The following is a 27,223-nucleotide window of genomic DNA, read 5'->3' on the forward strand; positions in this document are numbered from 1 at the left end:
ATTTCAGCCTACTTTGATCTAATGGCTTTATTAGGGTTTATCCATGTTGGCAACTGTTTTGAAAAGTTATGAGCATTACCTTATAAGGCCAACCTTTCCCCCAGTTAAAGTTGCTAATTACTACCTCTCCATGAGGTTGTGGTTTGACCTAATCCACACATATACAAAACCTTAACAGCACTGAAGCTGATGAGAACTTAAATTATTATCCCTTTCCATTATAAACTTGGTTGAAAAGACTAAGGGCACCATTCAATCAAACTTGGCAACAAAAACAAAATATAGTCCAAATGTGGCCTGAGCTGACCTCTTGAAGTGCAGGAAACAGTTGCGGGATTTGACAAAAAAAGTTTGCCAACAATAGGAGAAATAACTAGATAATTTCAGAATAAACCAGCCAATCTCACAATGTCAAGCTCTGCAAAGATTAGGGTCGTCACAAAACAAAAGGTTAAAAGACACCAGCTCTGTTTGGAGTGGCAACGTGTCACTATTTTTCATCCCCAGTTCTTCACCCCGTTTTAGCATCTTAAAGCCTGGGCATCTGAGATGAATGGTATTGTGACAACCCTAGCAGAGGCTTTAGACACCTTTGGATAATCCCATTTAACCAAAATTAAAAAGGACTTGGGACAGAGAGCTCAGGGACACTCGACCCCATACGACCTCTCGTCTCCCCCTAAATAATACAATTATCAATCAAATGACTCAATCAATTCGTGGGAAAAAAACAGGAGTTAAGTACACGCCCCGGCAGGCCTTAATTACCACCAGTGATTCAAGAACAGTAACTTCTAACAACAAACATATTGTTGTGAGGCTGAGGTAAATGGGGGACATCTGCTGACCTGCTGACTAATCTGCTGTGACTTGGGCTGGCTCCCAGGACTTGAGTAATCACCTCACTGCAGTGTTCACCCATAATAAACTATTTAGCTTAACAAGATCTTTTCACATCAGATCTTTCACAGGGCTGATCTGACTGGTCAAAATACCAATTAGTTAGGAGAAGAAAAAAATCTGAATTGGGATGCCTGTCAAAACGCAGCCAAATACTGAGGTACAAGTGTCTTATGATACTTATGTCTCAGGCAGAGGTGGCCAATCTTCACTGGGCCTGTGTGGGTACAGCCAAGCAGTAACAAAACCAAGTGATCAACTAAACCTAGTCTTCAGTAAATACTTGGAGAAGTTGAATCAGATATGTTCCTTGTGGGTCCGATTGACGACCCCTGGTTTAAACATTGAGGCGTGGTTTCCCAGACACAAATTAGTCCTTGACTAAAAAGCTCAATGGAAAATCTTAATTGAAAATGCTTTTTAGTCCAGGATTAGGCTTAATCTGTGTACAGGATGTGTAGCACTGAATTATGTTGTCTTTTAGCCTCCCACACAACCTTCTTACCTCCAACCTCTGCATGATCTCCCGGACGTCGTCCCAGCATCCTTCCTGCGTGGAGAACACCACACACTCGCCTCGCTCGTAGAAAAGCCGGACGCTCCCGGATGTTGAGCTCCAACCGAGGACGTCGCGGCAGTAGCAGTTGAACACCACCTCCTTGGACGCCTCTTCGATCAGCACCACAAACTCATTGGAGACGGCCAGCAGGCAGCCAATGTCTGCTGACTGGCCAAAGTCCCGGGCCACCACGGCCCAAGTGACCGCCCCGTAGCTCTGGAGGTGGGCGTTGCGCCGGGGTCGGCTGCGCTCCTTCTTCTTGACACCCAACGAGATGAAGCTGAACTTGGCCGCCGAAGAGTCCACGGGGGTGGCGCTTACAAAGTTCTCTGCCAAATCCTTCAGGTACTCTTGGCGCGTGCGCATGGCCATGGCGCGGAACTTATCCGACTTATGCACTGCATTCTCGCCGTTCATCATCTTGGCCAGGAGGAAGTCCCGGAACATGGCCGACTTTGGGAAGAACACCCCCTGGGGGATAGGAGGACCGAAGGCGGGCACGTCTTTAGATCTGGTGACCGCCACACTAAAAACAAAGAAAAACAGCCATTTTAATCGCTCTGTCATTTTGCATCATAATCTTTTCTAAGTAACACAAATAGGTCATAACAATACATTTGAGAGAGATCTGTTGGGGGATTTTGAATTACAGCCATTACGGCCACACCCTGGAAATGGAAAGGTTCCAAACTGTTGTTCTGCTAATCCGAAATTACAAGAGCAGAACAAGTGGTTTCACAACCAACTGTACATCATATTAGATAGCTGAAGTGCTGTTCCATTGCGTGAATATAATGGATATTTTTACAATGCTCTATTATAAATAGAGGTGTGGTATCAGTTTAAACAAATAGAGGTCCTTTCAAATCTCTCACAGTGGTGTTGGTAGTGAAAAGCAACTGATGTTTCTGTATGATCAGAATTCTGATTCAAGACTCAGGTCCGCTAACAGCAAGGGCCGGAAATCATTGTAGTGGAATTTAAGTAGTTTCTTTGAAATTGGACAGCAACATATCCAAATAAAAAATAACATCTCCAAATCTGTTTTGATTTATCACAGGTGCAGCAAAATGCTTGTGTTTCTAGCTCCAACAGGGCAGTAATAGCTAGCAATACAAAATCGTAAAATACACAATCAAGAAAAAAAACTAGCAATGTCAAGAGACTGGAATATATATACACACATACATATATTGATATGTAAAAGGCAGTACAGGCAGTATTGTACAGCAGTACTTATACAGGTTGAGCCATGACTAGAATTCAGTATATAAAGTGAATTCGGAAAGTATTCAGACCCCTTGACTTTTTCCACTTTGTTACATTACAGCCTTATTTTTCACTCATCAATCTACACATAATACCCCATAATGACAGAGCAAAAACAGGTTGACATTTTTATTTATTGATTAAAAGTATAAAAAAATATATCTATTATGTTTACATAGGTATTCAGACCCTTTTCTCTTTTCTGCAATTACAGCTTCAAGTCTTGGGTTTGAAGCTACAAGCTTTGCACACCTGTATTTGGGGAGTTTCTCCCATTCTTCTCTGCAGATCCTCTCAAGCTCGTCAGGTTGGATGGGGAGCGTCGCTGCACAGCTATTTTCAGGTCATTCCAGAGATGTTCGATCATGTTCAAGTCCGGGCTCTGGCTGGGTCACTCAAGGACATTGAGACTTGTCCCGAAGCCACTCCTGCATTTTCTTAGCTGTGTGCTTAGGGTCATTGTCCTATTGGAAGGTGAATCTTAGCCCCCAGTCTGAGGTCCTGAGCACTCCGGAGAAGGTTTTCATCAAGGATCTCTCTGTAGTTTGCATCATTCATCTTTCCCTCAATCCTGACTAGTCTCCCAGTCCCTGCCGCTGAAAACCTCTCCACAGCATGATGCTGCCACCACCATGCTTCACTGAAGGGATGGTACCAGGTTTCTTCCAGATGTGACGCTTGGCATTCAGGCCAAATAGTTCAATCTTGGTTTCATCAGACCAGAGAATCTTGTTTCTCATTTAGGTGCCTTTTGGCAAACTCCAAGTGGGCTGTCATGTGCCTTTTACTGAGGAGTGGCTTCCGTCTGGCCACTCTACCAGTTCTCCCATCCCCACAGAGGATCTCTGGAGCTCCCTCCCTGACCAAAGCCTTTCTCCCCCAATTACTCAGTTTGGCTGGGCAGCCAGCTCTAGGAAGAGTCTTGGTGGTTCCAAACTTCTTCCGTTTAAGAATGATGGAGGGCATTGTTCTTGGGGACCTTCAATGCTGCAGAATTATTTTTTTGTACCTCGACACAGTCCTGTCTTGGAGCTCTACGGACAATTTCTTCAGCTTCATTGCTTGTTTTTTGCTCTGACGTGCACTGTCAACTGTGGGACCTTATACAGACAGGTGTGCACCTTCACCAAATCATGGTCAATCAATTGAATTTGCCACAGGTGGACTCCAATCAAGTTGTAAAAACGTCAAGGATGATCAATTGAAACAGGGTGCACCTGAACTCAATTTTGTATCTCATAGCAAAGGGGCTGAATACTTACATAAATAAGGCATCTGTTTAAATTATTTTTTTATTTGCAAAGATTCCTAAAAACCTGTTTTCGCTTTGTCATTATGGGTTATTGTGTGTAGATTCATGAAAACAATTAATTTGATCAATTCTAGAACAAGGCTGTAACTTAACAAAATGTGGGAAAAGTCAAGGGGTCTGAATACTTTCCGAATGTGCTATAAATATAAAGTGGTTAAACAGTATGTGAACATTATTAAAGTGACTAGTGTTCAATGACTATGTACATAGGGCAGCAGTCTAAGGCGCAGGGTAGAGTACCACATGGTAGCCGACTAAAACAGTGAATAAGGTTCAGGGCAGGGAACTGAGGCCTGGATATAGAAGCTGTTTCTCAGTTTCTCGGGCCCAGCTGCCTTCAAGATGGTAGCGGGTTGAACAGGCTGTGGCCCAGGTGGCTGAGGTCCTTGGGCTGAGCACACTCCTGTGAAGCTCTTGTGTTGAAGATCAGTGTGGCGGAGGTGATGTTGCCTACCCTTACCACTTGGGGTCGGCCCGTCAGGAAGTCCAGGACCGAGTTGCACAGGGAAGGGTTCAGACCCTGGGCCCTGAGCTGTAATTGATGAACAGTATTCTTACATACAGTACCAGTCAAAAGTTTGGACACACCAACTTATTCAAGGGTTTCCCTTGATTTTTACTTTTAGAATAATAGTGAAGACATCAAAACTATGAAATAACACATGGAATCATGTAGTAGCCAAAAAAAGGTGTTAAACGAATCAAAATATATTTAAGATTCTTCAAAAGTCATCTTTCTTGGCCCAAGCAAGTCTCTTATTGGTGTCCTTTAGTAGTGGATTCTTTGCAGCATTTCGACCATGAAGGCCTGATTCACACAGTCTCCTCTGAACAGTTGATGTTGATATGTGTCTGCTACTTGAACTCTGATGCATTTATTTGGGCTGCAATCTCTGGGGGGGTAACTCTAATGAACTTATCCTCTGCAGCAGGGGTAACGCTGGGTCTTCCTTTCCTGTGGCTGTCGTCATGAGAACCAGCTTCATCATATAGCGCTTGATGGTTTTTGCGACTGCACTTGAAGAAACGTTCAAAGTTCTTAAGATTTTCCGGATTGACTGACCTCATTGTTTTAAAGTAATGTTCTGGCAAGAATAGGGCCTTCTTCTGTATACTCCCCTACCTTGTCACAACTCAACTGATCGGCTCAAACGCATTAAGGAAAGAAATTCCACAAATTCACTTTTGACAAGGCACACCTGTTAATTGAAACACATTCCAGGTGACTACATCATGAAGCTTGTTGAGAGAATGTCAAGAGTGTGCAAAGCTGTCATCAAGGCAAAGGGTTGCTACCTTGAAGATTCTCAAATATAAACAAATATTTCGATTTTTTAAAACTTTTTTGGTTACTACATGATTCCATGTGTGTTATTTCAAAGTTTTGATATCTTCACTATTATTTTACAATGTAGAAAATAGTAAAAATAAAGAAAAACCCTGGAATGAGTAGGTGTGTTCAAACTTTTGACTGGTACTGTAGGTATTTATCTTGTTCAGGTAGGATTGGGCAGGGTGTAGTGCAATGGCAATCACCCGGGGTCTGTTGAAGCGATATGTGAATTGTAGTGGGTCTGGGTTTCAGATAATGTAGAGGTGATATGATACTTAACTAGCCTCTTAAAGAATGATGACAGAAGTGAGTGCAAGGGGCGATAGTAATTTACCTTCACTTTCTTTGGTACAGTAACAATGGTGGACATCTTGATGCAAGTGGGAACAACAGACTGGGATATGGAGATGAAATACGTCCGTAAACACTTCAGCCAGCTGGTCTGCTCATGCTTTGAGGACGTGGCCCTGCAGTCTTGCAAGGGTTAACACTCTTAAATGACTTACTCATTTCGGCCACAGAGAAAGAAAGCAGAGTCCCCGTGAGCGTTGGTGGCTCGATGTAGTTTTCCTCGAAGCAGGTGAAGGTGTTTAGCTCGCCCAGGAGCGAGGCGTGGATGTCCGCGGCGTGTCTGGTTTTCCCTTCATAAATCGGTGATTGGAGTCCCTGTCACATATGGATCATGTCTGAGCCGTTTAATGCAAATCCACTGTGTACTGTTGTTTTGCCTCTTGATTGTGTTACTGAGGTCGTCTGCTTGTACACATCCATGTTCCCAGTCACCTTGCCATGGTTAAATGCGAAGGTTCGCGCTTTCAGTTTTGTGAATGCTGCAATAAATCCACGGTTTTTGGTTTGGACGAGTTCTAAATCGTCACAGTGGGAACAACATCCTCTATGCACTTCCTTATTAACCCATTCTCCAAGTCAGTGTGTAAGTAAATACTGTTCTCAGAGGTGAACCAGAATATTTCCAGTTCCGCGTGATCAAAAACAAACTTGAAGCATAGATTTCAATTGGTCAGACCAACATTGAGCAGTCCATACCACAGGAGCTTCCTGTTCCTGTTTTGCATAGCCTAAAAAAAGGGAGAGTAGCAATGATCCACAGTCCGTGTTGCGCATGTATCACAGGAGATGTGTTGATAGAATTTCTGTAGTGTGTTCCTCAGATTTCCTTTATTAAAGTCCCCAGTTACAATAAATGCGGCCTCAAAATAAGCGGTTTCCAGGTTGCACATAGAAAAGTGTAGTACCCAGAGTGTCGACTTGGGTGGGAATATACACGGCAGTGACGATGACCGAAGAAAATGATTTTGGGAGGTAATGTGGTATTCCTGATTGGGAGAACTTTACCACAATCACACAGTTGTTAATCATGAAACTTATTTTATTTTTCTTGAATAATTTTTTCTTCCCGTCTGTGCGATGGACAGAGAACCCTGCTGGCTAAATGGACATGGACAATATGTCCACAGATAGTGTTTTTTTACAGAATCATAGCTTTGTTACAGTCCCTGATGTCTCTCTGGAAGGAGATCCTCGCCCTAAGCTTGTCTAATTTATTGTCCAGGGACTGAACATTAGCAATGGATGGAGTTGACACTTGATTCAACAATCATTAAGAGGCACTTCTGAATGATTGACTCTTGTAATGATTGGATTCCAGCCTTATTGAAATTGGGCCCTTAGGTACATGAATGATTGAATAAATGCAAGTTAATTTAAACCAGCTCTACACATCTCTCACGCCAAATGTTTTAGAAGTATCGGCAGTCTGCTTTGCTCACCTGTAGCAAACATTTTCTGTGCAAGGGTTGTGGACTTTGACGATGATGAACACGTGCTGGAAGTGCGAGCGAATGTTTTGGGGAGTGAAGGGAAGAGCACCAGGTTCCTGGAAGATGACGGTGACAATGTCATTTCCAATGTGTCTCTTCCTCAGTAGCTAAATGGCAAGAAAAGGAAACGGAAAAGAAAAAGCACATTAGAATTCAGAAAAGTAAATGCCCTTACAGTACATGAGAGACTATGACAGTGTCTCAATGGTCTCAAAAGGCCTAAAAAAGACCTACATGGTACGTGATAAAGAAATATATCCAATTCTTTATCACGAGTCAAGCTGTTAAGTGGTCAAGGAAAGGGTATAGAGGACAGTAACACCTGTTTATGTGGAGTCCATCAGAGGGCATGTGGGAGCTATAATGCTGTCATATTGGTTACAGCTCTCATATCCTTGCCAACAGAAGTGCTAAAGGCAGTGGCTAGGGTCCAGAGGTTTCTAACAGGGCGATAACAGACTATGGCCTCCTGATGTCTGTTAAGTCCCTTGGTGTAGGGTAGGTGGTAAACAAACGGGATGAGGGGTGGAATAGGCCGGATCAAGGGGCTCAAGTAGTGGCAGAGCCTTTGCAGACCTTGGGGGGGGCTTACAGCTAATCTAAGAAAACAAATGGGATCCCAGGGGAGGAATGAAACTTCAAATCCTGCTAATCCTGATAATCAAGGCCCAAGACACATTCGATGCACAAGACATTTGGCCCATTCAAATTTCCCTAACGCTTAGAAAGGACACTGGCCCGGTATAGGTGGATTTCTATGAACGCGGGGCAGTTTGTCAGTCCTGATTCCTGGACATACTCTGCAGAGGGACACAGCTTAAAGATGACCAAAAATCTTTATTGCTGTAACTGAATTTTAGACCTCCAGAATAGTCCATTAATTTAAAAAAACAGTGAATTGAATTAGAGGATCGACCGATTAATTAGGGCCGATTTCAAGTTTTCATGACAATCGGTAATCGTCATTTTCGGACGCCGATTATGGCCGATTGCATTCCACGAGGAAACTGCGTGGCAGGCTAACCACCTGTTACACGAGTGCAGCAAGGAGCCAAGGTAAGTTGCTAGCTAGCATTAAACGTATCTTACATAAAACAATGACTCTTCAAATAATCACTAGTTACCTACACATGGTTGATGATATTACAAGGTTGGCTAGCTTGTCCTGCGTGCATATAATCAATGTGGTGCCTGTTAATTTATCATCGAATCACAGCCTACTTCGCCAAACTGGGGATGATTTAAGTGCATTCGCGAAAAAAGCACAATCGTTGCACGAATGTACCTAACCATAAACATCAATGCCTTTCTTATAATCCATACACAAGTATATTTTTGAAACCTGCATATTTAGTTAAAATAAATTCATGCGAGCAGGCAATATTAACTAGAGAAATTGTGTCATATACAGTGAGGCAAAAAAGTATTTAGTCAGCCACCAATGGTGCAAGTCCTCCCACTTAAAAAGAGGAGGCCTGTAAATTTATCAGGTACACTATGACAGACAAAATGAGAAACAAAATCCAGAAAATCACTTTGTAGGATTTTAATGAATTTATTTGCAAATTATGGTAGAAAATAAGTATTTGGTCAATAACAAAAGTTTCTCAATACTTTGTTATATACCCTTTGTTGGCAACGACAGTGGTCAAACGTTTTCTGTAAGTCTTCACAAGGTTCACACACACTGTTGCTGGTATTTTTGCCCATTCCTCCATGCAGATCTCCTCTAGAGCAGTGATGTTTTGGGGCTGTTGCTGGGCAACACGGACTTTCAACTCCCTCCAAAGATTTTCTATGGAGTTGAGATATGGAGACTGGCTAGGCCACTCCAGGACCTTGAAATGCTTCTTACGAAGCCACTCCTTCGTTGCCCGGGCGGTGTGTTTGGGATCATTGTCATGCTGAAAGACCCAGCCACGTTTCATCTTCAATGCCCTTGCTGATGGAAGGAGGTTTTCACTCAAAATCTCACGATACATGGCCCCATTCATTCTTTCCTTTACACAGATCAGTCGTCTTCGTCCTTTTGCAGAAAAACAGCCCCAAAGCATGATGTTTCCACCCCCATGCTTCACAGTAGGTATGGTGTTCTTTGGATGCAACTCAGCATTCTTTGTCCTCCAAACACAACGAGTTGAGTTTTTACCAAAAAGTTATATTTTGGTTTCATCTGACCATATGACATTCTCCCAATCTTCTTCTGGATCCTCCAAATGCTCTCTAGCAAACTTCAGACGGGCCTGGACATGTACTGGCTTAAGCAGGGGGACACGTCTGGCACTGCAGGATTTGAGTCCCTGGTGGCGTAGTGTGTCACTGATGGTAGGATTTGTTACTTTGGTCCCAGCTCTCTGCAGGTCATTCACTAGGTTCTTGTGATAATTTTGACCCCACGGGGTGAGATCTTGCGTGGAGCCCCAGATCGAGGGAGATTATCAGTGGTCTTGTATGTCTTCCTTTACCTAATAATTCCTCCCACAGTTGATTTCTTCAAACCAAGCTGCTTACCTATTGCAGATTCAGTCTTCCCAGCCTGGTGCAGGTCCACAATTTTGTTTCTGGTGTCCTTTGACAGCTCTTTGGTCTTGGCCATAGTAGAGTTTGGAGTGTGACTGAGGTTGTGGACAAGTGTCTTTTATACTGATAACAAGTTCAAACAGGTGCCATTAATACAGGTAACGAGTGGAGGACAGAGGAGCCTCTTAAATAAGAAGTTACAGTTCTGTGAGAGACATAAATCTTGCTTGTTTGTAGGTGACCAAATACTTATTTTCCACCATAATTTGCAAATAAATTCATTAAAATCCTACAAAGTGATTTCATGGATTATTTTTCTCATTTTGTCTGTCATAGTTGAAGTGTACCTATGATGAAAATTACAGGCCTCTCACCTTTTTAAGTGGGAGAACTTGCAGAATTGGTGGCTGACTAAATACTTTTTTGCCCCACTGTATATATATGTAAAAAATAATAATAATAATCTAAATCTGTTGATCTGTAATCTGAATGCTGTTCCCAAGAGCTTTACGTAAAATACTGCTTCTATTTGCTTTGCAGTTGTAATCAACATGGTGCACATGACAATTCATTTATAGACCATGTTGCTATGGTCTAGATAGAAAGACCCACCCAGGCATATTCAGACACCAAGCAGAGTGGAGAATTTAATTGAGGAGTGCATGCGAAATTGTTGTCGTGGCAACATCTCCAGCAATAGCATTTCCAATTAACAAGTCACTGACTGGGGGAAATTATGCACGACTCCGAAATGATGAGTGCCAATTCCTAATATTGGAGAGCAGATTGTGACTAAAGGATCAACATGGAAAGCTACCAGTTGTAGTAAATGGGTAGAAACTATAAGGAATGTTCATGATAATGATCACTATAATGATGATAAAAAAGGGTTGCAGTTAGAGTCATTGACGTCAGTGAGAAAAATATACATTTTTCAGAGCAGCATAATGTTTTTCTCTCGCTTGACTTGAGTTTCTGGGGGGGGTTTACTAAGCTAACATATGTAATTGTTTTAAGATGGTCATAGCAAGTATCATTTAGCTATTTGATGTTGAATTTTAGAACCCCTTTATCTATCCCCCCAAAATATTAAAACATTACGGCACTTAAGCCCATAGAAACACATTGATAACTGATTCATACATGGAAAAGCAGATAGTAAATGTTTTTTTAAAGTTACTTATTTTTGCACATTTTTAACCCAATTTGTTTGGTCTGACAAACACAGCCGTAAGCTCAGCCACCTTCCACTGCACATGTGGAAGGCCACCACTAGCGGATGTGGTGGATTGAGACGCAGCCCATGCAATAAAACTGATACAGGCCCTTTATCTACTTCCCGAGACTCAGATGTACTAGTGCATAGACATTTTACGCATCGGTGTCCAGTATGAAGGAAGTTGGAGGTAGCGTTAGCCCAATGACTGGAAGTCTACGGTATCTACTAGCATGCTAGCAGGTACCCATAGACTTCCAGGGTCCACTCACCTGTTGTCTGTTGTTGGGGGTGTAGGGGAGCAGTGTGGACACGTGGAACATCAGCTCATAGTCTTTGTAAGTAGTGTAGAGAGAATGTGTTCCAGTGGAATCCGCTGTAACACCAAAAACAAAGAATTAATGTAATAATTAATGTAATACTGTAGTCTCTGGAGAAAAAAATATCTAATTACATGATCTGCAATAAGATCATTGAATAGAGCAATAATAATCCTGTGGTATTTCCAGGGACGGACTGGGACCAGAAATGGGCATTTTGACCATTCGTTTCCTTGAGGTCCCCCATTATTAGTCAAATAACAATAACACAAATTATTTTTAAGACAGATCAGGCAATCTTGCATTTGCCTGAAATGCCCTATGGCCAGTCTGTTTCTGGGTATTTCTAAATGGCCAGAGCTTTCCCCAGAGCTCGGAAACGACACTGGCCATTGTTCCTGTATAGGTGGCTTTACATGAAAGCTGGGCAGATTGCGTGTCATTTCCAGGAATCAGGATAGACAGACTGACACAGCTTTAAGATGGCTTAACATCTTGACTGCTGTAACTGAATTTCAGACCTCCAGAATAGCCCATTAATAATAAAAAACAGTTATCTGAATGCTTTCCCCAAGAGACTTATGTAAGATGTTGCTTACAACTGCAAAGCAAATAGAACCAACAGAGTTCACATGACAATTCATTTATAGAGTGTTGCTATGGTCTATATAGAAAGACCCACCCGGGTTTATTCACAGACAACAAGTCGAATCAAGCTTTATTTATACAGCTCATTTCAGACATGGAATGCAACACAATGTGCTTTACAGGAATAAAACAGATGCAAAAAACAAGGAAAGGAAAGCTTAAATATTTACTACACAACAAACAAGAATAAAAACTAATGTGTGACAAACGGAATAACTAAAAAGCGCCCCGGTGCACAACTGAGAAAGAGGTACATTAGTGTATCTAGTTTGAGAAACAGACACCTCACAAGTCCTCAACTGGCAGCTTCATTAAATAGTACCCGCAAAACACGAGGTCTCAAAGTCAACAGTGAAGAGGCGACTTCGAGATGCTGGCCTTCTAGGCAGAGCTGCAAAGAAAAAGCCATATCTCAGACAGGCCAATGAAAAAGGAAAGATTAAGATGGGCAAAGAACACAGACACTGGACAGAGGAACTGCCTAGCATCCCAGAGTCACCTCTTCACGGTTGACATTTAACACCCCTACTCTTAAGATAAGTGCCATGGGATCTTTAGTGACCACAGAGAGTCAGGTCACCCATTTAACGTCCCATCCGAAAGACGGCACCCTACACAGAGCAATGTCCCCAGTCACTGCCTCCTACTTGCCCTCCAACACCATTTATGCGTATAATAAATAAATCGTATTAAGTTTGCAGAGTTAAAAAAAAATCCTGGCCATGTAACGCCTCGGGCATTTTTCAGTGTACAGAGAGACATGGACTTTCTTTGGAATGATTTTGCAAAATCTACCACATTTTGTCAAACTTTCAAGTTTGCTCCTATCAAAAGATAAATCATTCAAAACTGAGTTCTTCTTCTTTTCAGTTGGTCTGTACAAGAGGATGTACAGTATGTGTCCAGCTGGGCCCTCATCCTCTAATTTATTGAACATTTATCAAGCATACAAATTATTACAAAATATATCAAACAAATGTGTGTGTTGAGTCATGAACTCTTACTTTTGTTGTCCAGCTGGGCCCGGTACTTGGTGAAGCCCTTCAGCCTGACCCTCTGGCCCAGCAGCTCCAAGAACTCCTCCAGGGCGGGGCTGGCGCTCTCATTGTTGTACATCTCCTCTTCGGTGCTCTGGCCCGCCTGGCAGTACATGATGCCCACCTTGTGCTGGAAGCTCAACTGGAATGACAAAGAACAATAAGGGTGGGGTTATGACATGCCAATGTCTGCCCAATATCTGTTTATGCTATGCTAATGTGTGGAAGAACCTTGTAATTTAGGGGTGGGTTATAACCTGGGGTTATGATCTGCCTATGTCTACCTGTCTGTTTATTATACGATAATAAATATATATATATTTTTAAAAGAATCTCAATGCAAATCTTATAAAAAGGAAGCTTATGAAACATTTCTCCAAATGCTTGGGCTCATGACCAAATTATAGCAGGTGTTATTTTTCATTTCAGAGCAACACTGAGATGGGACATACAGTATTCAACGATGCATTCCTCCTTATCTACACTCTTGATTGAAATGCTCTGTAGCGTCAGAGACGGTTGCCGGCGCCGGTGTATGGTGTCAAATTAGACTGAAACGCCCCTGTAAGCCCTCAGGGAGGGAAGGATATATCAAGCGCTGTACCAGCCCAGTGCATTTTATCTCCTGCTATCAATACCTATTACCTGACACCAGGTGCTGAGATTGTTCAGATGGCTAGCGCTAAGTGTGCTATCAGAGGAGGTGACACACACAAAAGAGGAAATAATTACAGTGCGAGTGGCCCTCAGACCACACCTAACGGTTGGTCCTGAATAATTTATTAATCTTAGAAATGCTGTAGGATGAAACATTTTTGTGTGTGTGGGGGGGGGGGGTGCACAAGACCAAAATCTGCAGACCCTCGCGAAACTCAAAGAAGGTCCTCATAAGCCAGTGGGGGTGCTCACTGCTCACAGCTAGGCAACATGACGAGACGAGCAGTCAAAAGAAAAAAAAAGCATTAAATCGAGAAGTCTCAATTTGCTTGGCTGGTCTCTTCCCATCTCTCACATTGTCGTGGCAACACAGCAAAAATTCAGTGGGATGTGAGGCCATATTGTTTTGGATAAGGGGACTGGAAGCTGTACCGCCTTAGTAAATTATTCACACTTGAGGGGGATAGGGGAAGCACTGCTGGTAAAGCGAAGTTAGATTGCCATTGATGGTTGTCTTTACTACGTATCTGCACCGTTGATTAACGAGTAGATCACAATAATAGCATTCCAGTCCGACTTACAGTAGATATAACCGGTGAAAGCTCATTATGATATCACATCGATGAAATGTAACATAATTAAACGTAGTTGAATTAAAGAACATGGAATTAAACTTAATCAAATTGAGGAATAAGAGAGTTGACCCCTAGACATTCCTTGAGGTCAAGATTCCCCCTCCTCGCCTCTCACCAGCTTTGCTCCAATAGATTTACAAACCACCTGCCACGCTCCCCAAATGAAAGAAGCTTGTATGAAACTTGATCTCATCAATACTCTGATATTGCACCCTGATGCCATTTCTGCCACTGCTGTTACATGCTTTCGGGATTGATCTATCTTGATGCACGTCTCTGGTTACCCAGAAATCCAGTTACATGGCAATACCGCTTATTGTTTTTCCCCTGTCCAGAGATGAGTGAATATTCCACCATATTGATACTAGATACCGGAGCCATGGTAGCATAGAAATATAATTACTAGAATGGGAGAAAACCCCTCAGACGGTGGCAATTGGATTTCTTTGCATGGTAGTCATAATTGGGAAAATAAATGTGATTAAACTCTAGCCTGACTGAGTGTTGAGTTGTGTATTTGTACAATATCCTGGTTTCCCGCTGTGCCAGACATAGCCCGAAAGGCAGTATGCTGAATCCGTAAGTGCTTGATTGATGATAAGGGCTCAAAAACAGCAAACTAAATATCTGGGTTTTTGCTTAACACAGTAAAGCAATCAATATCTGCAATGTAATCCCTTGTTGTAAGCAGAAATACCTACTTGTGACAACAGTGATGTATAAGATATGTGATTGTATTAGGATGTGTCATACTGTGCACTCAATTGCAATACAAATACCTTCGTTATTTACCGGGCGAATTAAAAGCCCCAATGCAGTCAAAATCCTGTGTTTTATATATATTTCCACACTATGGAGGCTGGAATAATACTGTGAAAATGACAATGCCCTTTTAGTGTAAGAGCTATGTGAAAAGACCGCCAGAAATGTCTGAAGGTTTTGTTGGGATGGAGATTTGGCCTTCCTGGTTATATAACCAGGCGGTAAATTAGTTAATGGACCCACAAGAAAGAGAATCCCAAACCTCTTTGACAATAACATCTCGTTTTTAAGTTTACCCCTCCCCACTCAGACAGTCCTAGCAAAAGTATTGTATGAAAAATTGCTCTTTGCTAAGAAACAATTTGTTTCTTTTAGACTTGTGGTCACCAACCGATCCGTCAATCTCCAAGGCTTTCCTAGTCAACCGCCAAACATTTCTGCAATTATTTTTGATTTGTTTGGTGCTGTTGGCGGTGTGCCTATTTTGAATAATTCCATGGGTCTGAATGTAGAACTCCGCCCAACTGGTTGGCCCAGAGAACAAATTAAGTGCACCTACAGGCTTACCACTGGCCAATCAGACAGCTCAGATCACTGTGTCTGCACAGTTTCCTCGAGCCATAGACAAGTCTAAAAAGTCTAGAGCGCACAGCAAAGTTGATACGGTGAGATTTCAAAACGTAAAATCATGACTGGAGAGACTCAATGAATACAGCTGCTGTATTGTGTGTAAGTTCACGTTTAAGTTGTTATTCAACACTGTCAACACTTTATTCACTTTGAGAAGCCATCAAATGGGTTCTCCCTACTTCCACTCACACTACAACCAGCACCGCAGCTGCAATAATGAGTTTAGCAAAGTGTTTCCATAAGCTTGCGGGGTCATTATTAGGGGCTTGTGTATATTTTATTTCATTTTCTCTGATCATAGGAGTGACAACATGAATTTCACTATTAGCTGGAAGGCTGTGTCCCCTTCTCTCAGTGGGAGGGAGGGAGAGCGGAGAAACGGTGAGTCGGGTGAGAGGCAGCCTCACTGCTAGCGTTGATCCAAGGGTTTTTACACAGCACAATGTACTTAAAAAAATAAAAAATAAAAAACTTGGTTGCATCGAAGCTCTCACTGCTGCCCCCTCCAACTGACCATCAGATGCAGGCCATCAGTCCAGCGAAAGCTAATTATGATCACTCAGCTGTGCCTCAAGTAATACAACAAGTTATATATTACCAGTGTGCTCATATACCAAGAACAACAACAATGGCAAGGCTATGCATGCTTAGCCAAAATGCAGCGATAACGTATAGGGCCTATAGCTTACTGCACAAACAGGTTAAAGTAGGATTTGTAAGCCTGAAGACAATTGAGACATGGACTGTATGTGTGTGCCATTCAACGGGTGAATGGGCAAGACAAAATAATGAAGTGCCTTTGAACAGGGTATGGAAGTAGGTGCCAGGCATACAGGTTCGTGTCAAGAACTGCAACTCTGCAAGCTCCTGGATTTTTCACGCTCAATAGTTTCCCGGGGCTGTATAATAATAAAAAAATTTGAGAAGATTCTTTTATCCAAAGCAAATTACAGTCATGCACGCGTCATTCTCTGGGGGGTATTGTTGGTCGGGTGAATTGAACCCATTATCCTGTCATTGCAAGCGCAATGCTCTACCATAAGTAATGTTACAAGGCAGAGCAGGTTAGAACCTTTTGTATTGACCTGTGGTTTTATTATGAAACTCCCATCAGTACTTCCATTAAGCTCACTAAAGTTAACTACAACCATTAAGTCAATTGAACTGCCCTGAGATCAGCAGAAAGGTGACTCCAAGAAGAGGGAGTTTGTTAGGATCAAAAGAAATGTAGAATTAGCAATGCCCAGGTAAAAAGTTAGATAGAAACCAGTCTTCTGCAAACCTAACCCTGGGGTAGAAATGTTATTTTTCAGCAGGTTAATTACACTATTTTCAATGCAGAAAAACACACCAGAATGACACCAGAAAGGTTTGAATGTTGCTGCCCACCAATGATTCCCAACCAAATTGATTATTTAAAAAAAAAAACAATGGATAAATGTTGCCCTAAGAGTTGTGCAGAGGTGGAAGAACATTTTTCAAAATGAATCACAGCTGCAATGGCTGCCAAAGGTGCTTTCACCAAGTATATACAGAGTTGAAGTCGGACGTTTACATACACCTATGCCAAATACATTTAAACTCAGTTTTTCACAATTCCTGACAATCACAATTCCTCACAATTCAATTTTTCACAATTCATTTAATCCTAGTAAAAATTCCCTGTTTTAGGTCAGTTAGGATCACCAATTTATTTGAAGAATGTGAAATGTCAGAATAATAGTAGAGAGAGTGATTTATTTAATATTTTATTTCTTTCATCACATTCCCAGTGAGTCAGAAGTTTACATAGTCAATTATTTGGTAGCATTGCCTTTACATTGTTTAACTTGGGTCAAACATTTAAGGTAGCCTTCCACAAGCTTCCCACAATAAGTTGGGTGAATTTTGGCCCATTCCTCCTGACAGAGCTGGTGTAACTGAGTCAGGTTTCTAGGCCTCCTTGCTCGCACACGCTTTTTCAGTTCTGCCCACAAACTTTTTATAGGATTGAGGTCAGGGCTTTGTGATGGCCACTCCAATACCTTGACTTTGTTGTCCTTAAGCCATTTTGTCACAACTTTGGAAGTATGCTTGTGGTCATTGTTCATTTGAAAAGACCCATTTGTGACCAAGATTTAACTTCCTGACTGATGTCTTGAGATGTTGCTTCAATATATCCACGTAATCTTCCTTCGTAATGATGCCATCTATTTTGTGAAGTGCACCAGTCCCTCCTGCAGCAAAGCATCCCCCACAACATGACGCTGCCACCCGTGCTTCACGGTTGGGATGGTATTCTTCGGCTTGCAAGCCTCCCCCTTTTTCCTTCAAACATGGTCATTACAGCCAAACAGTTCTATTTTTGTTTCATCAGACCAGAGGGCATTTCTCCAAAAAGTACGATCTTTGTCCCCATGTGCAGTAGCAAAACGTAGTCTGGCTTTTTTATGGCAGTTTTGGAGCAATGGCTTCTTCCTTGCTGGGCGGCCTTTCAGGTTATGCCGATATATGACTCGTTTTAGTGTGGATATCGATACTTTTGTACCGGTTTCCTCCAGCATCTTCACAAGGTCCTTTGCTGTTGTTTTCACTTTTTGCACCAAAGTATGTTCATCTCTAGGAGACAGAACATGTCTACTTCCTGAGCGGTATTACGGTTGCGTGGTCCCATATTTTTTTAACTTGCGTACTATTGTATGTACAGATGAACGTGGTACCTTCAGGTGTTTGGAAATTGCTCCCAAGGATGAACCAGACTTGTGGAGGTCTACAATATTTCAGTTTGAAGGTAGGCCTTGAAAAACATCCACATGTACACCTCCAACTGACTCAAATGATGTCATGGCTTTAGAAGCTTCTGAAGGGCAAATTGACAACATTTTTCGGGATATTCCAAAATGTTTAAAAGGCACAGTCAACATAGTGTATGTAAACTTCTGACCCACCGAAATTGTGATACGGTGAATTAAGTGAAATAGTCTGTCGGTAAACAATTGTTGGAAAAATTACTTGTGTAACGCACACAGTAGATGTCCTAACCGACTTGCCAAAACTATAGTTTGTTAACAAGAAATGTGTGGAGTGGTTGAAAAACGAGTTTTAATGATTCCAACCTAATTGTATGTAAACTTCCGACTTCAACTGTACACACACTTTGAAAATGTGGAGTAGGTTTATACATAAAAAAATGTTTTAAAATCAGCAAAATGTTAAGACTGTGCAAATTTCACTTGCGAAGGTGTCTATGACCACTCACCCCCTGTTGGTCCAGCTTGAGGAGCTGCTCAGGGACCTTGGGCGAGCTGGTGGCCAGCCTGAGACACTGGATGTTCAGCTCTGGAACCACATACTCCAGCACCTCCTTCAGCGGTAGGCCCCTGGCCATGCCATGTTTGGCGGTGGAGGGCACGGCGTCTTCCAGGATGGCCCCTCGGAGAGTGGTGAGCTGGGAAGACAGAGAGAGAGAGGCTGGAGGTTAGCTGGGGGTCTAGCCTTGACGGTTGAGTTGGAGTTTGAGTAACAATTTACAAACAACTTTCATGAATAAAGTTGCAAATGATATGTTAGAAATAACTATTTTATTATATGCAAAAGTTAACCCCCTAGTGTCCATCAAATTCTGTCAGTTTAAGCTAGAGAAGTGTTTTATTTGGTTGCATGGGCTGCATCTCAATCCACCACATCGCCTATGTCACCCTGTGGCAGAGCTACAGCACTATTGGTCAGACCAGGAGACATCCAGAAAATCGGTCTTCTCCGTCTGTAGCATCCTAACAGTTTGTCACGGGACTCGTCTAAAGTCGGTAACACTGATGTGTCAACGTTTGTCTGTAGTGTCCAAACCATTCGGGCTACAAACTAATATGATCCCACTGCAGAAAGGGGAGACTCCATTTTGCTCTGCAGTATTCAGAAGTGTCACGGGGCTCGTCTAAAGGTAACCCAAACAAATGAATGAATGTAAGTATGGAGGTAGTTGTGCCAAATGAGTAAAAAAAAAAACTACAATATTTCCTGAGCTTTCTTATATCTCCTAGATAAAGGACATACACTTCAAAACCCCATTCCTTACGATACATTTTTTGGTGTCTTTTTCTGCTATTTTTGAATGTGTAATTCAATGCGTTTCTATGGGCTACAGTAGTAAAAAGATGATCCATGGTATGACATTCTTAAAACAATTCCACATGTTGGCATAGACGTAGGAATTAAGCACTTCTAGGCATTTACAATCAATAAGCTTTTAGTTACAACATTGAAAGTCATTCATAAAGTGTAAGCATTTATAAAGGCTCATTCGTGAAAGTTGTTATTAACAGTTTAAATCTTCCGCACCCATGTTTCAAGAGCAACATGATCCAGAAGAATGTTTGTAAGACATTAAGTGAGTGGGAATCATTTAAGTGTTTGGCTGTCTTAAGTAATGTAGCTACGATGTTGTTATTATAGAATAATCCAGATTTCTTTTAATGGAAAATGCTTACAAATTATGAATAGAAAATGAAGTAAACTACATCAGGAAGAAAACGTAAGAGACAAATGACTGTAATATAGAAGAAACATGGGTGAGATATAGAGTAGTAAACAAGGATACTAGTGAAGAGAGTACCTCCCAAAGAGCTTCAATTTCCCGCTGCACGCAGTGAAAAGTGTCTCTCCCATTTCTCTGGGTTAAGTTGCATAGGGAATTAGCTTTTAGTCAAACTAAATAGATTTGCTTTTAGCATGTCACAATCTCCCCACTTACAGTATCTCATAGGAGAACTAACATATCGTGGGATCAAACTTTCCCCATTACCTTGCCAGGATTAAAAGTTGTTTAATGTCCCATTGGTATGGTAATACAACATGTCTGCTTATCTAGTCCACTGGGCATCATCTCACAATAGTTGTGCCTTTCAGTTACGTTACGATTATCTACAGAGATTACATTTTGGAAGGGTGGGGGGGTTCTATGGAAGAACTTGGGTTTAGTTTGAATTCAATCTTGGAGGTGTTTTCTATTTCACATCATTTGTGGTCTTATAACTAATTGATTATTCATTATGTATGAAGGTATGACAACATTCCACCACTTCAGAATTAATTTTGCCTGCTGGTTAGCAATGTGAGAGTCCACAGTAAGAACCTGTGTACAACATACATTTTAGGACACTCTCAGTTTTACGCGGCATCTCCTTTTCGATGATTTACCTCGCTGGTCCGGAAGGTGACCCGGTAGTTGTACTGTGCTCCCTCCTTTCCCTCATCCAGCTTTTCCCGGCGGATACTGACTGCCACAGGGCCCAGGTTCTCATCAGTGCCAAAGTAGTTCTGATGATCTGAGGGTAAATGACGGTACAACACAAACGTTAGCTGCGGTTTGGATTATGATAACAGAAGACATCTTTATGTTCCATTAAATTCACAAAAAAATACAAATTTGGCTTTGGCACTCTGGCTTACAGGTCAAAGGTAAAAACAGACCTGCAACAAACACAGTTCAACTTAACATGATTTGCCTGATTGGACATTCCTTTGCAATCCTTAAACTCCATGAATAGGGCCTACACGTCTTAGATTATAACACTAGCAAAGCCAGAAAAGTCAATCAAATTCGTCAAATACATGCTAACCCATAAAGATATGCCTAAACCTAGTGTATGAATAAATCAATGAGGAGACAGATATTTCATGTAGTAATGCTCCCTTTGCTGATTAATTGTCATGTAGGGTTGCAAAAGACATGTAACTACAGGCTCATTTCAATAAAACCTGCACGGACTGAAACCTGCACTGCAGAAAAAAAACAGTCTTTGTAGTTCCATTAACTTCACCACGGGTTTCATTATATTCATCCCAAGGATGAAGTGTTTTACCTCACTCCCTCGACCAGGGGTGTCAAATACACTTTTATCCGGGGAACACATTCGGACTTCAACGCTGTCCAGCGGGCCACACCATTTCCTCCGTGTCAAAATTTACTCCTGACTGTCTAGCTTTAAAATGATGTGATTATTAGAGAGGTGGACACAGTCAATAAACTATATAAATGTAGGTTGATTAACATTTCTACATAGTTGCGATTTGGTTTTATTCATGTTAAAGTACACATCTATATCAATCTATATATAGATATGGTCAAATGTCATTGTAATTGCTGTTATTGTGAAGTGAAAACGTCTAGGAGCAACAAAGGCTCAGCCGCGAAGTGGTAGGCCACACATGCACACAATGAACTGGAACGCTGACTGCAAGCCAGACCTAATTGCCTAACATCAGTGGCCGACATCACTAATGCTTGTGGCTGAATGGAAGCAAGTCCCTGCAGCAATGTTCCAACATCTAGTGGAAAGCCTTCTAAAAAGAGTGGAGGCTGTTATAGCAGAAAATGGGGGACCAACTCCATATTAATGCACACAATTTCCGAATGAGATGAGCAGGTGTCCACATACTTTTGATCATATAGTATGGAGTTTGCTGTTCCACAGCAAAATCGCTATTTTTGGGCGCCGATTTTGCCGATTTAAAAAGGAATGTATACCTTTATTTAACTAGGCAAGTCAGTGAAGAACACATTCTTATTTTCAATGAAAGCCTAGGAACGGTGGGTTAACTGCCTTGTTCAGGGGCAGAACGACAGATTTTCACCTTGTCAGTCTGGGGGATCCAATCTTGCAACCTTACAGTTGTACCCCACAAGAAGACTGCCTGTTAAGATAGGCATTCCTGAAACATTTTGTAGACTTAATTTTTTTTTTTATCTCTAAAGCTAATTAATTGCACCCAGATTGCTCATTTTAATAATAATAATATAATAATATGCCATTTTTAATTGATAGGATACACATAATATTCAATAAAGTGCATTTGAAAAGTATTCAGACTCCTGGACTTTTTCCAGATTTTGTCATTGTAAATAAGAATTTGTTCTTAACTGATTTGCCTAGTTAAATAAAGGTAAAAAAATAAATAATAATTATCCCGAAACTTCCAGTTTCTACACACACACCACACTCACGTATGACTTTACTCGCATAAAAACTGTGGATGGAAATGAGGAGTATAATGACAACAAGATGTCTGTATCATGTACGGTTCACAGATCATAAGGCAGGCATGTAAAGATCTAGAAAGGGCCTGAAAGGGACATTTACATCATGATTTATGATCTTTCATGAACGTGATACTAATTTCAAATGCATGTCAAACATTCCTACTCCCAACGAAGTTACTATGTGAGGATTGGTAGAACAATCTGAGATACCAAAAACATTTTCCACCTACGCAGGCGTGGAATCGCTCATCTTCAAGTTTAGTTCAAGTCTGTAAAATGGCTGTAAAAAAAGCTATTAGCAACATCTTGGATACTGACAAATGTAGAGGGAAAAACTCATGCACTGCATTGCGGCGGTGACTCAAGGGTGACTAGCTTCAAGAGTTGTTCACCTCAGGCAATGTCACGCACTGACATATGGGACATCTAAGTGCCACGGAAGTCACGGTCAACTAACAAGCTAGACTTATGCAGTCCAAAAGGCAAAGTGGAAAATTGCAGATTTTACATGTACCCTGCTATCTCAGGTATCATGTTGATGTCTACTCTAGTAAAACTATTTCCTCATTCAATGAGCAGGTCATAGATTTTCAGAAACGCTCAAATTTAGCTACACATGGCTCGATTCTATGGCGTGACTGCTAGCGTTGTGCATTTGTAAACACTGCAAAGCACATCGTAAATTAACTTGAAAAACTGAAAAGCCCCATCTGGATCTTTCTTTAAGTTGCTAGAGTACTTTGTAGTAAGGAAACAATTTAGTCAATGCCTCTCTTACCTTTATTGTAAAAGTACTTGTGGTAGTAGTAAGCCCCCTGGTCAATGTGTTCAATTATGTAGCGCTTGTACATGTCCCTGTGGAAGGCCTGGCTCTCCCTTGACACCTCGAGCACCGACACCCCTGCGTTGGTGCACCGGGTGCTGAGCGTTGATTCCACAGAGTAGCCTTGTCCTCCACCCCCATAGCTTGGAGCATAGTCTCCACTCCCATAGCTGGCGCTGCTGGCTTTGCTCAGGGCCACCCTTCGCTCGCCCTCGCCACCAGTCTCGTTACGGAAGTACGGGCAGCTGAGCACCAGGGTATTGCTCTTCCCATCCCCCTCATCTGCATCCATGCTGGCCTTGTGACCCAGCTCCTCGCAGCTGGGAGACTCACAGATGGGAATTGGCGTGGAGCTGTCTCCCAGCCCAGGAGCAGGGGCCTGGCACTGAGAGGCGGCCGATGCCCCAGTGGTAGTATTCTTCCTGCGACCCAGGTCGGCGCGGTTGGCCACCGCCTCGCTGATGTTGAAGAGGACGCTCTGCACGTCGTAGTGGGCGAAGCACTTCTGGAAGCTCAGGGGCCTTCCGAAGCGCCCTCCGTCCTCCTGGTCTAGGTACTCGCCCTCGCTCTTCACGTTCCGCAGCCTCCGGAAGATGGAGGTGTCGGCCTTCTCCGCCTTCATGCGTTGGAGGAAAGACTTCTCCCGCTCACGGCTGTAGAGCAGGGAGCTGTCCACGTAGTCATAGCCCGGGATGCAGACAATGTCACCTCGCGCAATCTGGGTGGCCGTCTGTAGGCTGGGCGACAGAGTGGTGTTGAGACGCAGCAGTTCCGGGAAACTCTGTGGAGGAGGCGCGCTGGGTTGGTCCGAGCGGTCCTCCATGTGGTAGTCCCTCAGGGTGCCCACAAAGCCTTCGCTGGCGCCGGACAGACCCTGCTTGTCGAGAGATGATGTGCTCCCATACTCACGGCGCAAGGTGGCCCCAGTGTTGGGGTTGATGGTGGTGTGATCCAAGTCCTCAGCGCCGATGTCGCTAATGGTGACCTCACTGTTGCTCCTCTTGATCCCGGGGAAGCCCTTCATAGGAGAGTGGCTCAGGAGGTCGCATAGCGGATACTTGGTCTCTGGGAACTCAGTACTGAGCAACTCCTGGCTCTTTTGGAGGATGACCTCTGTGCTAAGTTTTGATGGTCCCTTCTGGAAGGTCGGCACCAGGCTGTCATAGCGTGGCGGAGGCTGTGACTCCCAGCCATCCTTTCGCTGGGGCCAGTCCGACACTCTCGCCCGGACACCCATCTTGGGCATGGCTGGCGTTCCTTGCACGTTGGCGTTTGGAGGTCCCATAGGCCCCTTTAACGCTTGGAGTTTCTTGTTGAACAGGTTGTCCGACTGCATGAAATAATTGGAGCCCTTTGGTTTGCTAGCTACTCCAGCAAGATTTGCTATGTCCTCAGTCCAGAGGCTAGGCACACTCATATCCTGTGTACAAGCACCTAACAGTCCCAAATTTCATGACTGGTTTCCAATACAAGCCATTTGTTACAGAAACTGCTACCATGTAGTATTAGACAAAACCCAAATCTGGGATTTCACTTCGCCAGGTCCATAATCCATAGAAAAGGATTCGATTGACAGATCTGCTCAGGTCTCTGAAGGACAGTGCAGCATAGAAGGTGAAGATCCTTTCCTGGTCCACATCAAGCCAATAACAGCCACATGGTGATCCTTCGTGGATTCAGATCTTAAAGTGAGAAACATAACATGATTAATTTAATTAAAATTATAACATCAAAATAAAAACAGACCTAAAATTGCATTTCACCTTCAATTTGCGCAAAGGCCTAAACATAATGAACATCAATAGACATTTCATTGCTATTTCGGTTTAATCAATCGGACTGAAGGCCTACAAACAATGCCCATGTACCAATACTAGAACAAAAAGACATTTGTATTGCTTTGATAGGGTTTTTGGCAGCTTTTAACATTGTGGGAATGGTGTGGCTGAAAGATGAAAGGCCTTTTCAAGTTCAATGGCTCATTTGCAATCATTCTGAATTAATTATTTCATGTCTCTAGGTGCTGTGAGCTACATGCCTGTGAATGGCCCACAACCTTGTCGAATTTGAAAGATTTATCGCAGTAATCTGATCTGTATTAATGTAACATGACAAACCGTCTATGCAACAACATAGAAAAATGTTATGTATTGAGCGAACACTTCTTAAACTCACAATGAATGCCTTCCAGGTCTTAGAGAGGAGTAACAGTGTCATATGAATCATCTCTCTCTCTCTCTCAAAGTCAACTATTTATCATACTGCCTCTGGACAGTGGACTCATTTATAATTTTAAAGTTGAGGAGGGCAGGATTTCAGAAAACAGCCAACTTAACCAGTATGTGGTTAGTCGTCTTGGAATGTGATTAACCGTGTGAACATGTGACCAACATTTCAACCTTCCTGATAAGTACTGTATGCATTTGAAAGTCATACTAATTGGAACTGTGACGACATTACTGTGGAATTGCCCCTATTAAAAGGTTTTTAAAAGAGTGGGGTCGTTGATGTTAAGGTAGTTAGATTATTCAGAGGATTTATTGCAAAAATAGGCTACAATGTTCATGAACAAGGAGAAATGTTATTCATTCCTGATTTGAATATCCATAATTCTCAATTTGCTGTAGTAAACGGCAACAGAATTAACACTAGGGAGGTATATTCATAGTTTTTTATTAAACCTTTTTATAACTGGGCAAGTCAGTTAATAACAAATTCCTACTTACAATGACGGCCTAACAAAAGGCCTCCTGCGGGGGCGGGGATTAAAAATAATTTAGGACAAAATACACATCACGATAGGAGAGACAACACAACACTACCTAAAGAGAAACCTATGACAACAACATAGCATGGAAGCAACACATGACAATACAGTACGGTAGCAACACAACATGGTAGCAGCACAAAACAGGGAACAAAAATTATTGGGCACAGACAACAGCACAAAGGGCAAGAAAATAGAGACAACAATACATCACACAAAGCCTCCAGAACGGTCAGTAAGAGTGTCCATGATTGAGTCTTAGAATGAAGAGATTGAGATAAAACTGTCCTGTTTGAGTGTTTGTTGCAGCTCGTTCCAGTCGCAGGCTGCAGCGAACTGAAGAGACGAGCGACCCAGGGATGTGTACGCTTTGGGAACCTTTAACAGAATGTGACTGGCAGAACGGGTGTCGTATGTGAAGGATGACGGCTGCAGTAGATATCTCAGATAGGGAGGAGTGAGGCCTAAGAGGCTTTTATAAATAAGCATGAACCATTGGGTCTTGCGACTGATATACAGAGATGACCAGTTTACAGAGGAGCATAGAGTGTCCTTTGAGGAGCATTGGTTGCAAATCTGATAGCCGAATGGTAAAGAACATCTAGCTGGTCAAGAGCACCCTTACCTGCCAATCTATAAATTACGCCTCCTTAATCTAGCATGGGTAGGATGGTCATCTGAATCAGGGTTAGTTTGGCAGCTGGGGTGAAAGAGGAGTGATTACAATAGAGGAAACCAAGTCTAGATTTAACTTTAGCCTGCAGCGTTGATGTGCTGAGAGGAGGACAGTGTACCATCTAGCTATACTCCCAAGTACTTGTATGAGGTAACTACCTCAAGCTCTAAACCCTGAGATGAAGTAATTACACCTGTGGGGAGAGGGGCATTCTTACCAAACCACATGACCTTTGTTTTGGAGTGGTTCAGAACAAGGTTAAAGGCAGGGAAAGCTTGTTGGACACTAAGAAAGCTTTGT

At 42.4% G+C, this 27,223-nt stretch overlaps 1 protein-coding gene across 4 annotated transcripts in view; it reads right to left on the reverse strand.

Annotated features, from left to right (window-relative positions):
- Window positions 1–27,223, reverse strand: part of LOC124002570 (signal-induced proliferation-associated 1-like protein 2) — a 102,470-nt gene that overhangs the window by 37,631 nt on the left and 37,616 nt on the right. For all 4 annotated transcript variants that reach the window (XM_046310061.1, XM_046310058.1, XM_046310059.1 and 1 more), the window contains exons 2-8: window positions 23,436–25,162; window positions 20,815–20,942; window positions 18,878–19,066; window positions 12,923–13,097; window positions 11,223–11,326; window positions 7,164–7,321; window positions 1,406–1,985 (exon numbers count right to left, since the gene is read on the reverse strand). In XM_046310061.1, the coding sequence (XP_046166017.1) occupies window positions 1,406–1,985; window positions 7,164–7,321; window positions 11,223–11,326; window positions 12,923–13,097; window positions 18,878–19,066; window positions 20,815–20,942; window positions 23,436–24,897 (2,796 nt within the window). In that variant the 5' untranslated portion in view covers window positions 24,898–25,162. The remainder of the gene's footprint in view (window positions 1–1,405; window positions 1,986–7,163; window positions 7,322–11,222; window positions 11,327–12,922; window positions 13,098–18,877; window positions 19,067–20,814; window positions 20,943–23,435; window positions 25,163–27,223) is intronic.

This window comes from Oncorhynchus gorbuscha, linkage group LG18 (genome assembly GCF_021184085.1).
Source record: "Oncorhynchus gorbuscha isolate QuinsamMale2020 ecotype Even-year linkage group LG18, OgorEven_v1.0, whole genome shotgun sequence".
Taxonomy (NCBI): domain Eukaryota; kingdom Metazoa; phylum Chordata; class Actinopteri; order Salmoniformes; family Salmonidae; genus Oncorhynchus; species Oncorhynchus gorbuscha.